The following is a 13,409-nucleotide window of genomic DNA, read 5'->3' on the forward strand; positions in this document are numbered from 1 at the left end:
GAAAAGCCTTGGTTTCCAAGGAAGGCTAGAGCTGTGCCCTAGCTGACACAAGTACCCTTGACGCCAAAGCTCTGCTGCTGCTGCAAGCCCACCAGCTCCTCCCCAAGCATGGCCAGGAACAGATTGGCAAAGGCAGCGCCAGAGCCAATGTGGACACTGCTTGAGACACTGCTGATAGTGCCGAATTGGAAGCCGAAGCCCAGCTGCATGGTAGCTGTAGCATCAGTACTTCCACAAAAGAGGAGTGCTCCTCTCAATGACACTTCTAGGGTGCTGGCAAAGTTGACAGCCCAGAGCTCGAGGTACTACGCTTTGATGGGGATGGATGTTTGCTCTTCTTAGGCTTGGACTGACACTGAGCATCAGTCTCCTGCGGATCCAATGAGGACGTTGTTGCATCCTCATGCCGGTTCAGTGTTGGGGCCGATGCAGACGGGTCCTGGGCATAATCATAGCACCCGATGTCAAGGAAGGAGAAGACCTCCTTGATGCCAGTGAACTTCAAGCGTCAGAAGTAGCTGCTGCTGATGTCAATGGACCAGACTTATCACCAAAAATGTTCTTGCGCTGGACCTGTCTGGCTCTGTGTCCTCTTTTGCATGCACAGGTAGAGGACAAAGGAAGGAGCACCGTTATCTGGCCCCAAATACCAGAGGTAGCAATTATGGGGATCAGTCCGGAGATGACCCTATTATACTGGGATCAGCGCTTTGAAGCTACTGGGAACATTCTAGGACATGAAGGAGAAAACAACAGACACTACATCAAATGGCTCAATAGTGAGAACCCCCCCCCCCCCCCCCCCAAAAAAAAAAAGGTTGAAAACAGAAAGGAAACTTAAAACTGGGCCAAAGCACTAGGGAAAATAGCAGGGCTAAAAAAAATAATAATAATAATAATGAGGAAACTAAGCAAAATCCTGCAAGGAAGGGTTCAGAGAGAAAGGGTAAAAGCTTGACACTCTGAGGAGAGAGTGAAAAACGCATCCTCTCTACTCCACGGAATATTGAAGACTGCTGGTCCTGCACTTGCATGTTGCATAGGAAGGCACTCACGCATGTGTGGTGGAATGCTGCCAAAGCCCTTTTAAAGACACAGTACAGTAGGCAGCATCTGCATCAGGCTCCATCAGATGAGAGAATATAGCTTGCTTCTGCCCAAAGAAATACTTTTTCACAGTAAATTGTGGACACCCAGAACTCCCTTCCAAAAGAGGTGGTAGAGTCAAAAACGGTGAACGAATTAAAAAATACGTGGGATAGACACAGAGGATGCCTAAATTTTATTGAGACTTGGTATACTGCTCTAACTGCCATAGCAGAGCAGAGCAATTTACATTTACTACTAAAAGAAAGAAGATAGAAACAGAACATGGCTGTTGGTGTTATGTTGGACAAGAGTAGTGGGAACTAAAGCCAAAGATACTCCTATGGTCTCTATCCCGCAACACAGTAAATGACAGCAGATAAAGAAGACCTGTACAGTCCATCCAGTCTGCCCAACAAGATAAACTCATTTTACATGGTATGTGATATGCATACCTGAGTTTGATTTGTCCTTGCCTTTTTCAGGGCACAGACCGTAGAAGTCTGCCCAGTACTGTTCTTGTACTAAGTTCTGAAGCTAACATCGAAGCCTCTTAACATTTACACTCCAGCCCATCCCTATCTATTCAGTCACGATCAGGGCGTAGACAGAAGTCGGCCCAGCTCTCATTTTGTTTCCAATTACGGGCATCGCCACCCAATCTCTGCTAAGATTCCACGGAACCATTCCTTCTAAACAGGATTCCTTTGTGTTTATCCCACGCATGTTTGAATTCCATTACTGTTTTCATCTCCACCACCTCCCGCGGGAGGGCATTCCACATATCCACCACCCTCTCAGTGAAAAAATACTTCCTGACATTAGTCCTGAGTCTGCCCCCCTTCAACCTCAATTCACGACCTCTAGTTCTACCGCCTTCCCATCTCCAGAAAAGGTTTGTTTGCGGATTAATACCTTTCAAATATTTGAATGTCTGTCATATCACCTGTTTCTCCTTTCCTCCAAGGTTTACATGTTCAGGTCAGCAAGTCTCTCCTTGTACGGTTTGCAACGCAAATCCCATACCATTTTCGTAGCTTTTCTTTGCACCGCTTCCAGTCTTTTTACATCTTTAGCAAGATACGGCCTACAAAACTGAACACACTACTCCAAGTGGGGCCTCACCAACGACTTGTAGAGGGGCATCACCACCTCCTTTCTTCTGCTGGTTATGCCTCTCTCTATGCAGCCTAGCATCCTTCTGGCCACGGCCGTTGACTTGTCGCAATGTTTCTTCACCTTCAGATCCTCCGACACCAACACCCCAAGGTCTCTCTCCTGAATGGAGCTTACTAATCTCTCCCCTCCTATCCTATATCTCTCTTTTGGGTTTCCACACCCCAAGTGCATCACTCTACACGTCTTGGCATTAAATTTTAACTCGAAACTCAAACCACAGCCTCATACCTACTGTGCAAATGTATATATAGGAGAACAAGCTATCACCCCTGCAGTACCACTTCACTATGCTTCATAGTGGAGAAAAAAAGCCTCAGTAACACCACCCAGCCAGCCCAAAAATATCAGACTATAAGGTGTGGGCCCAGCGCACCATCATCTGGCTCAAAAAAAATTCCACAATGGCTTAGTGTCAAGGGGTTTATTTGATAAGATACTTCATAACGTCCGTAGATCACAGAATGACACTGTACTTAATTCTATACAATTCTTTTACTGCAGTTTTACTCATCTAGACTATATTAATCATCAGTCCCGGTAGTTACAGCTACATATCACTCAGCTTAAATCCAATCGCTGTTGTGTCACGCTGTCAACAACAACCACCAGCTACAACCCAACAGGGAATCCCCGTTTCACTTCCACTGCTTCAGGGGTTCATCACTCTTGTAGATTATGTCTCGTCTGCTGCGCTCCAAAAACGAGCTTTCAATCCTGTGTCATTTGCTGCACTCCAAAAACGACCCTCTGTAAATACAACACTCTACCATCTTCATTCCAGGATGACCAATCCAAGAAGAGCATGGGCTAAAGCGTCACCCCTATAAAACATCCAACACAAAAAGGCCCTCAATGACACCCCCCCTCACTTGGTGGGTTATTTTCTTTTTAAAGAGCTAGGATCCAAAAAAACAGATATTTAAAAAATGCTGACCACTCGACCCTAATGTTCAGTCCTTCAGGTTCCATTGTATTGAAATAGAAAATCCATTTCTGTTCTGATTGGCACAATCATCAACTCAAGTCTCCCCTCCTTTGGGAGAGTTTTACATGCTCCAAGACTGTGCATCGTAACTCGTCAAACACGTCTTGCGGTCTCACAGTGAGTCACTAGCGGAGCCTCACGCTTCAGACATGAACAATGTTCCATTAATCTCATCTTCAGATTTCTCGTGGTCTGACATATGTATAAGAGATTGCAGGGGCATATGATTAAATATACCACACCTGCTGTTTCACAAGATGTCATGTATCTCAAAATACTTTTCTTTCCTCTTTTAGGACGAGTAAAGCCACACCCCTCTTTCATAATATGGCATACCAAACAGTGGCCACATTTCTTGTGGAAACCAACATCCATGTTGCTTTTTCTTGGGGTCCAAACATCATTAGAATTTAGCAGGTCCCCCAAAATTGCAGCCTCTCTGGTAGGAAAATAGAATGTTCGCTTTCTCCAACGTAGGGTGCGTCTTTAATAGTTCAAAATGTCTCCTCACAATTTTACTTAACCTAGTGGTGTGTGGATTATATTTAATGACAAAAGGTAGTATATCCTCTTGTTGTCGCACTGCTATGTTCTGTAAGAGCAACTCTCTAGGGCTGTGCCAGGCTCTTTTGGCTGCCTTCTTTACTATGTGGCTAGGATATCCCTGCTGGGTCAATCTCTGACTTACAGAGTTAATGCAACCCTAGAGAGCTGCTGTTAAATGTGTATATTTTTGATTCTGTTTCACAGTAGTTCCAGTATTAGGTTTCAACTTACTGTTTCCAAGTTTACTTCATTTATTGTATTTATGTTTATTCTTGGTTATTTTACTATTGTTATGCTTTTAACAAAATTGTAAGCTTTATGTTAAACTGTACCTGCTATACACAATCTTGGGTGAATCTCTTCATAAAGGCAGTTAATAAATCCCAATAAATAAACGAATCCTTCTTCTTATTCAAGCATCAATCTGATAATGACCACTCTCAAATGGCCTCTAATTATGCTTGATATCAGATGCCGATTCATTTCCAGCATCCGATGTAGGTCTGGGACTTACAGAGACTTAGTTTTCCAATGCCAATGGACCTGTATTTGTGCAAAAAGCTTTTCTTTATGAGTTTCTCTCCCATGAATCCCTCTCTTCGACTTCTGAGAACAGAATACAAAGAGGTTATCATGGTTGAGTCCTAAGCATCACAGGCACCAACTACGAGTATCCATAAAGCGAAGATACATACCTGTAGCAGGTATTCTCCGAGGACAGGAGTCTGATTGTTCTCACGACTAGATCGGCGTCCACGGCAGCCCCACAACGGAACATTTCAAAGCAAAAGCTTCAGAGCTTTGAGAGAACCTTCTGGCACATGGGGCGCACACACCACGCATGCGCGGCTGTCTTCCCGCCAGTTGCGCGAGAGACCCGCTCAGTAATATCCAAAAGCAAGAATTAAAGAATCACAACTCCAAAGAGGAGGTGGGCGGGTTTGTGAGAACAATCAGCCTGCTGTCCTTGGAGAATACCTGCTACAGGTATGTATCTTCGCTTTTTCCGAGCACAAGCAGGCTGCTTGTTCTCACGACTGGGGTATCCCTAGCACCCAGGCTCACTCAAAACAACAAAGAAAGGTCAATTGGGCCTCGCAACGGCAAGGACATAAAAAGGATTGACCTACGAACTAGAACATCTGAGAGTGTAGCCTGGAACAGAATAAAAATGGGCCTTGGGTGGGGGGTGGGGGAGTTGGATTCTAAACCCCGAACAGATTCTGCAGCACCGACTGCCCAAACCGACAGTCACACCGGGTATCCTGCAGAAGGCAGGAGTGAGATGCAGCCTTGCAAATCTCTTCTATAGTGGCTCACTTCAAATGGGCCACCGACACAGCCATGGCTCTAACACTATGAGCCATGACATGACCCTCAAGAGTCAGCCCAGCTTGGGCATAAGTGAAGGAAATGCAAACTGCTAGCCAATTGGAAATGGTGCGTTTCCCGACTGCGACTCCCCTTCTGTTGGGATCAAAAGAAACAAACATTTGGGCAGACTGTTGAAGGAGCTTGTCTGCTCCACATAAAAGGCCAATGCTCTCTTGCAGTCCAAGGTGTGCAACTGACGTTCACCAGGGCGGGTATGAGGATGGGGAACAATGTTGGCAAGACAATTGATTGGTTCAGATGGAACTCCGACACCACCTTCGGCAAGAACTTAGGGTGCGAGCGGAGGACTACTCTGTTGTGGTGAAACTTGAGATAAGGAGCATGCACTACCAAGGCTTGAAGCTCACTGACTCTACGAGATGAAGTAACAGCCACCAAGAAAATGACCTTCCAGGTCAAGTACTTCAGATGGCATGAATTCAGTGGCGCAAAAGGCGGCTTCATCAGCTGGGTGAGAATGACGTTGAGATCCCATGACACTGGTGGAGGTTTGACAGTCAGCTTTGACAAAAGCAAACCTCTCATGAAGCAAACTAAAGGATGTCCAGAGATAGGCTTACCCTCTACACATTGATAAGCACTAATTGCACTGAGGTGAACTCTTACGGAGTTGGTCTTGAGACCAGACTCTGATAAGTGTAGAAGGTATTCAAGCAGGGTCTGTGTAGAACAAGAGCGAGGATCTAGGGCCTTGCTATCACACCAGACGGCAAACTTCCTCTATTTGAAAAAGTAACACCTCCTCGTGGAATCTTTCCTGGAAGCAAGCAAAACCCGGGAGACACCCTGAGAAAGACCCGTCTTGCTTAAGTTTCAGCAAAGTCTTCCCCACCGGAGGTACGGGAGGATATGCGTACAGAAGGCCCCTCCCCCAATGAAGGAGAAAGGCATCCAATGCTAGTCTGTCGTGGGCCTGGTCTGGAACAAAATTGAGGGACTTTGTGATTGACCTGAGTGGCAAAAAGATCCACCGAGGGGGTGCCCCACTCTCGGAAGATCTTGCGTATGACGCCCGCACTGAGCGGCCACTTGTGAGGTTGCATTATCCTGCTCAATCTGTTGGCAAGACTGTTGTTTACGCCTGCCAGATAAGTGGCTTGGAGAAACATGCCGTAACGACGAGCCCAAAGCCGCAACCTGACGGCTTCCCGACACAGGGGGGCGAGATCCACTGCCCCCCGCTTGTTGATGTACTACATGGCAACCTGATTGTCTGTCTGAATTTGGATAATTTGGTTGGACAGCCGATCTCCGAAAGCCTTTAGAGCGTTCCAGACTGCTCGCAACTCCAGGAGACTGATCTGAAGACCCCTTTCCTGGAGGGACCAAAGCCCTTGAGTGTGAAGCCCATCGACATGAGCTCCCCACCCCAGGAGGGATGCATCCGTTGTCAGCACTTTTTGTGGCTGAGGAATTTGAAAGGGACGTCCCAAAGTCAAATTGGATCGAATTGTCCACCACTGAAGGGAATTTTGAAAATCAGTGGCCAGCTGGATTGCATCCTCTAGATCCCCTGCAGCTTGATACCCTCAAGCTAGGGTCCATTGACCTGATCTCATGTGAAGACGAGCCAAGGGTGTCACATGGACTGTGGAAACCATATGGCCTAGAAGTTTCAACACCTGCCGAGCTGTGATCTGCTGAGACGCCCTGGCCCTGGAAACTAGAGACAGAAGATTGTCTGCTCTCGCTTCTGGAAGATAAGCACAAGCCGTCTGTGAGTCCAGCAGAGCTCCTATAAATTCCAGTTTCTGAACAGGGGAAAAGATGGTACTTCGGATAATTTATTACAAACCCGAGTACCTCCAGCAGTGGAATAGTTATCTGCATGGATTGCAGAGCTCCTGCCTCTGAGGTGTTCTTCACCAGCCAATCGTCGAGATAAGGGAACACATGCACTCCCAGTCTGCGTAGCGATGCTGAAACTACTGCCAGGCATTTTCTAAAAACCCTGGGCGCAGATGCTAAACCAAAGGGCAGCACATAATACTGGAATTGCTGCGCTCCCAGACGGAATCGAAGATACCTCCTGTGAGCAGGAAGTATCAGGATGTGTGTATAAGCATCCTTTAAGTCCAGAGAGCATAGCCAATCGTTTTCCTAAATCATGGGAAAAAGGGTGTCCAGGGAAACCACCCTGAACTTTTCTCAGACTAAGAATTTGTTCAGGGCCCTTAGGTTTAGGATGGGACGCATCCCCCCTGTTTTCTTTTGCACAAGGAAGCACCTGGAATAGAATCCCAGCCCTTCTTGCCCTGGTGGAATGGGCTCGACTGCATTGGCGCTGAGAAGGGCAGAGAGTTCCTCTGCAAGTACCTGCCTGTGCTGGAAGCTGAAGGACTGAGCTCTCGGTGGGCAATTTGGAGGTTTGGATATCAAATTGAGAGAGTATCCTAACCGGACTATTTGAAGAATCCACCGGTCGGAGATTATGAGAGGCCACCTTTGGTGAAAAAATTTTAACTTCCCTCCGACTGGCAAGCCATCCGGCACGGACACTTTTACAGCGGCTATGCTCAACTGGAGCCAGTCAAAAGCCCGTCCCTTGCTTTTGCTGGGGAGCTGCAGGGGCCTGCCTTGGCGCACGCTGTTGACGAGAATGAGCGCGCTGGGGATGAGGCTGAGAAGGCTGTCGAGGAGGAGGATTGTACCTACACTTGTTATAAGCATAGGGAGCATTCTTCCTTCCCAGGAAAAATCGTCTACCTGATGAGGCAGTAGCAGAAGGCGCCCGGCGGGATAGATTGTCCATAACAGTTTCCCACTGAGTGATCTGATCAACCACTTGTTCAACTTTCTCACCAAAATATTATCCCCCCAGCAAGGAACATCCGCAATCCGCTGCTGGACTCGACTGTCCAGGTCAGAGGCACGCAGCCATGAGAGTCTGCACATCACTATACCTTGGGCAGCGGTTCTGGATGCAACATCAAAAGAATCATAAGCACCCCTGGACAGGAATTTATTACACACCTTCTGCTGCCTGACCACCTCCTGAAAAGGCTTGGCCTGTTCCGGAGGGAACTTATCAACCAAGTCCGCCAGTTTCTTCCTCAAGTGAGTGCTCGTGTAGAGCTGGTAAGACTGAATTTTGGCCACGAGCATAGAGGCCTGTTACGCCTTTCTCCCAAAAGAGTCCAGGGTTCTAGATTCTCTTGCTGGGGGCGCGAAGGCAAAGTCTCTAAAACTCCTGGCTCTCTTGAGAGCGGAATCCACAACCACAGAGTCGTGAGGTAACCAACTTCATCAGCTCAGGTTCTCCGTGAATCCGATACTGGGACTCAGTTTTCTTGGTAATGGTGGGATTAGTTAGTGGTTTCATCCAGTTCCGCATAACAGTCTCCTTAAGCACATTATGCAAAGGAACCGTGGATGACTCCTTAGGTGGCGAAGGATAGTCAAGTACCTCGAGCATCTCGGTCCTAGGCTCATCCTCAGATACCACAGGGAAGGGAATAGCCACAGACATTTCCCGGACAAATGAAGAAAAAGAAAGACTCTCCGGGGGAGAAAGCTTTCTTTCTGGAGAAGGAGTAGAATCAGAGGGAAGACCACAAGACTCCTCAGAAGAGAAATACTTGGGATCTTGCCCTTCATCCCACGAGGCATCCTCATCGGTATCAGACAAGAGTTCCTTAATTGCAGTCCGAAACCAGGCCTGTCTCGACGCTGAGGAACCATGTCCTCGATGGCGATGTCAAGAAACTCCCATGCCGGCGGCGATGAAGCTCCCTCCAGCAGGCGGCACTGGCGTTGGAGACCTCACCACAGGCAGAGAGCCAGCTGCCGCTTCCATCGACAGTACGGAGGGCGCAAACACCCCCGGTACCAGAGCAGACTGACGCAGCAACCCTTCCAGAAGACCTGGAAGAATGGCTCGGATGTGCTCATCCAGAGTCGCTGTTGAGTAAGGCTGCGGGGGTCGGTGCAGGAATCGGCGGCAGAACCTGTGGAGGTTGAGGAGGCAGTATCGGGCTGTCAGGAGACTGATGCAACAACATCTCTTGAATGGAGGGTGAGTGTTCCTCCCGGCGTCGGCGCTTCACAGGTGCCGAAGCCTTTGAAGCCCTGGAGCTCCCGGTACTGTGCTTGGAAGGAGACTGATGACGATGCTTCTTCATCTTCGATCGATACACGTCATCAATACGCCTCGGTACCGACAAGGACGTGGAATCCACAAGCCTCCTCGGGGTCGGGTCCGAGAGTGGTCGGTCTCGGTGGGCCTGTCCAGCAGGAGTCTTTGAGACAGGTGGAGACCCACTCGACAGCTCACTGTTCCCAAGCGTGTGATGGTCTCCGGACAGCCATTACCTGCACTCCTGAAGTCGCTGCCGTCCCCGGTGCTGATGTCGACGTCGATGTACTGGACGAAGCTCCGAAGTCGGTCCCGAAGAGTTTGTCTCGACGCCTGTGTGTGCTTTTTCAAGCTAAAACACAACTTACATGCATCTGGGCGATGGTCGGGCCCAAGGCACTGAAGACACTACGCGTGGGGGTCGGTACCCGAGATCGTCCGGTTGCACCGAGTATACTTCTTTAAGCTGCTGGGAGTCCTTGATGACATGGACAGAAAAACAGCAGTGGCGAGATCAAAATTCGCGATTGTGCCAAAAAGGAGAGCACAAAAAAGAGAAGCTGCAGCGGAAGCAAAAGGAAACTTTTAGAGGGCATAAAATAAGAAAATAAAGGATTCTACTTTTTTTTTTTTGAAACTTTAACAAGGCAAGGAAGAAGAAACAAAGAAACCCAAGAAAAACTCCGGGAAAAAACGGCAGAAGGCTCTCTGAAGTGGAACAGAAGAGACGCAAATCGCTGCCTCTGTTCACTGCGGGGGAAAAAAGTAACTAAGCGGGTCACTCGCGCAACAGGCAGGAAGACGGTGCACGCACCCCACGCCATGGATGCCGACCTAGTCATAACAAGCAGCCTGCTTCTCCTCAGAAAATGGATATAATCCTTTTGAAGCTACTAGGGGTCTTCTTCCATTGTCTAGAAAATAGCCACAGTGAAATCAAATTACTCCATCATGGAAAAATATCCGCATAGGAGCTCAAGAACTAAAACAGTCCAAAATCAAGAAAACGTAAAAATGACTGCAAAACCTAACTAGGCAATCTATCGGGGGGGGGGGGGGGGGGGGAAGGCCACACATCAGCAACAGGATTTACACAAAGATAGATATTTTGATTTTTCTGCTGTAAAAGAACGTTGCGCCAACCACACTACAAAATGCATCTGATATGCTCTATGGAAAACTAAAGACTGAAGGGGTCCTGTGTGACAGCAGCAGGTGGGAAGAGGTGCATGCACAGAGGTTCTCAAAAAAGGTCAGATGACATCACCTACATGTGAGGATCCATCAATCTGCTTTGTTCTTGGAGAACAGAAGTTATTCCACATAAAACAAAAACAGCTTCTATTCTCTACTTTTTTTGATGCAGTGAACTATTAGTATTCTAACCAGAGTAATTAGAAAATGAGAAAAAAGGGGCACCAAATACTTACTTCAAGCTCCCATTTTTGACATCAGTTTTTATTCAACATAGGGATACTTTAAATATTAACCACCATCAGCTGAGTCCCAAACCGGTGGACTAGAAATACATACAGAAGCAGTTTGTTTATACAAAGTCTCTTTATTATGAGGGGTCTTCATACCTGCCATTTTTAGTTCTTTAACTGGGACCAAGCCTTAGCTGCAGGTACTTCCAAGACTTCTCTGACTGGCTTTACCCAGCTGCTTCTTTCCACATCATCTTTCTACTGGATGTGGATGACACCATATAATTTTACAAAATGCAAAGGTCAACCTTTTACTTTAGGAGTAGAGACACACAAATCTCTTAACCCATTTTTAATTAATAAATACAGAAAATCCTGCAAAAAAGAAAAATAGTGCTCTCCCAAAACAAAGTGCAAATCACTGCGCCCATGCCATTATGGCATTCTGTTACAGATCATTCCCTCTCAGTTTTCTTATGTGCAAAATATGTCTAAGGTTTTATGTTATGCATCTTAAAATTGCCTCTGTTCTTTCTAGAAAATGGGTAGAACTGAGTTATATTTATTATGTAAAAGAAAATGAAAGCAGAAAATGAGGCAATTGGAAATATAAAGCTTTACATGACACTTTTACTTGTTTGGATTGGCCCACTCAAGGGTGCATCCGATCCAAAGTTAAATTTGCTCATTCTAAATTCAGCTACAAAAAATCTCCTCTTTGTAGTGCAACAGTAGCACCTGTGGCAAATGAGGTGCATTCCCCTAAAGTTCTGCTTGCCTATACTGAGAGAAATCATGTTATATAATACCTACAAATTGCTTTTATGTGCTGCTCACTCCCATTCCTCTCTTATTGCCTTGTGAAGCATTGCTGCTGAAGTCAACTTTAACGAACTGGCTATGTAATGCTCACATGAGCTGGCCAGTTTCATACTGCATGAGAAGTTCTGACATTCAGATTCTTTATAAGCTCCTTTATCCAGAATGTTCTCATATTTCTCCCTACAGATGCAGTTGCCACTTTTGTTAAGTCTTTTTCTCTGGTTTTCCTTCAAAACTTGGGGATGCGTATAAGGTTTTATATATTATACTTTCCAAGGACTTCTGCCCCATCACTGGAGTTGCTTGAAGACTCATATATAAGAAACTCAGGTAACCAGATGTGTTGGAGCCTCCAATGAAAAAATAATAAAAGAGACTAAGTGAAGCTACTCCTACTTTAAAAAGGAGATATTCCAGAGAAACTGGCTTAAACACATTACTGTAATATTAGCCAAAGAGCATAGAAGCAGCAAGTTAAGTTCCAGACTTGTCACTAAATGTGTGTGATGGTATTATTCTAAGCAATAACCAAAACACATCTGAGTCCCAAAGCAGTAATATAAGCCCAGAGGCTTCCTCCTTAAACACAGAGCAAAACTGAGGCACTTGAAGAAAAGTGACAGCAACCCCAAACACTGATGTTTGATCTCCTTCCTTACTGTGCTCCTATTATAGATGCTACTCCCAGAGCACAATGTTGGATTGCTGCTAGATACAAAGAGGATAAGCTTAGCTCCTAGAACCTAGAGCACATTTGTGTGTGCACATTTTTCCTTTGAAATATAAAAGTGCAAAGTTCGATAATGGTCACCACACAGGCTGTTATAAAGGCAGGGACTGTGGGTGATGGCAGGCAAGAGGCAAAGTATATGTAGGGAACAAACATGTAGGGCAAGTACATGAAACAGTCACAATATAAGTGTTGTGTATAACAGGTTTTTGTGATTTATGTATTTATCACATGGTCCCTTTCTTTCAAGCAATGGCAGAGGAGAATGGGAAGGATTGCTGCACAGAGCTGATACCCAATCCTATCCCAGTCAAAAATCAGTTTTGATACAGCAGGGCATTCCTTTTTTACCCATAATGATTTTAGAAGTCTCTCCTTTCCTCCTATTACTACCTTGAAGGACGAGGGTGTAGAGGCAGAGAAAGGGTTTGCTTCTTTTCTTTCCATCAAAAGCACATAAAAGAGGGAAGAGGCAATTATAGCCTCATAGCTGTGATGCCTGTTGGTTATTTAAGTAACATTTATTTTTTGCTCTTTACATCTGTGTTATATTTAGAAAATAAGATTAATTTTTCTAAGGTCCGGTGGAATCAGAATCTTCAATAAGAACCTCTGTGGTAGCACCCAGAGCTTCAGAACTCAAAACAAGTCCTTCCATGCCACCACTGCTGCCACAACCCACCAGGATCTTTGCATCAGTGGTGAGCCCACTGCAGTATGCCTCCCCACCTAGTGGTTCAGGGAGTAGAGGCAAGCCTTGGGCATCGGTGGGTGGGGCCAGAGCCTCTGGGGTGGGGCCAAGAATGTTGGTATTGGTAATAAGGGCTCCAGCATTGGCAGCAAGTGCCTCAGCAATCAGCACCTCTGGATGACTCTTCGCTTTGTGTGCCACAACGCTGTCCTTCTTCTCAAACTTCTTTCCACAAATGTTGCAGGAGAACTGATAGAAGGAGTCAGCATCATGTTTCTTCATATGCCAGTTCAGAGAAGCCTTCTGACGGCAGGTGAAACCACAGATCTCACACCTGAAGGAAAGGCAGGTATCAGTATTAGCACAGAATAACCCAGAGATGCAAGATGAAAGGTAGTCATATCAGTACAATATGGAGAGCTGAGTTGAGGTAATGGCACTTGGAAATGGGTCAAGCACAGAGGGTAAGGAAT

At 46.3% G+C, this 13,409-nt stretch overlaps 1 protein-coding gene across 1 annotated transcript in view; it reads right to left on the minus strand.

Moving 5' to 3' along the window:
• Positions 1–11,030: 11,030 nt before the first annotated feature.
• The window catches only part of ZFP91 (ZFP91 zinc finger protein), a 503,483-nt gene continuing 501,104 nt past the window's right edge, over positions 11,031–13,409 (minus strand). The window contains 1 exon segment of the mRNA XM_030221066.1: positions 11,031–13,270. Within this exon segment, the coding sequence (XP_030076926.1) occupies positions 12,820–13,270 (451 nt within the window). The 3' untranslated portion in view covers positions 11,031–12,819.

The sequence above is a fragment of the Microcaecilia unicolor genome, chromosome 1, assembly GCF_901765095.1.
Source record: "Microcaecilia unicolor chromosome 1, aMicUni1.1, whole genome shotgun sequence".
In the NCBI taxonomy this organism is placed as follows: domain Eukaryota; kingdom Metazoa; phylum Chordata; class Amphibia; order Gymnophiona; family Siphonopidae; genus Microcaecilia; species Microcaecilia unicolor.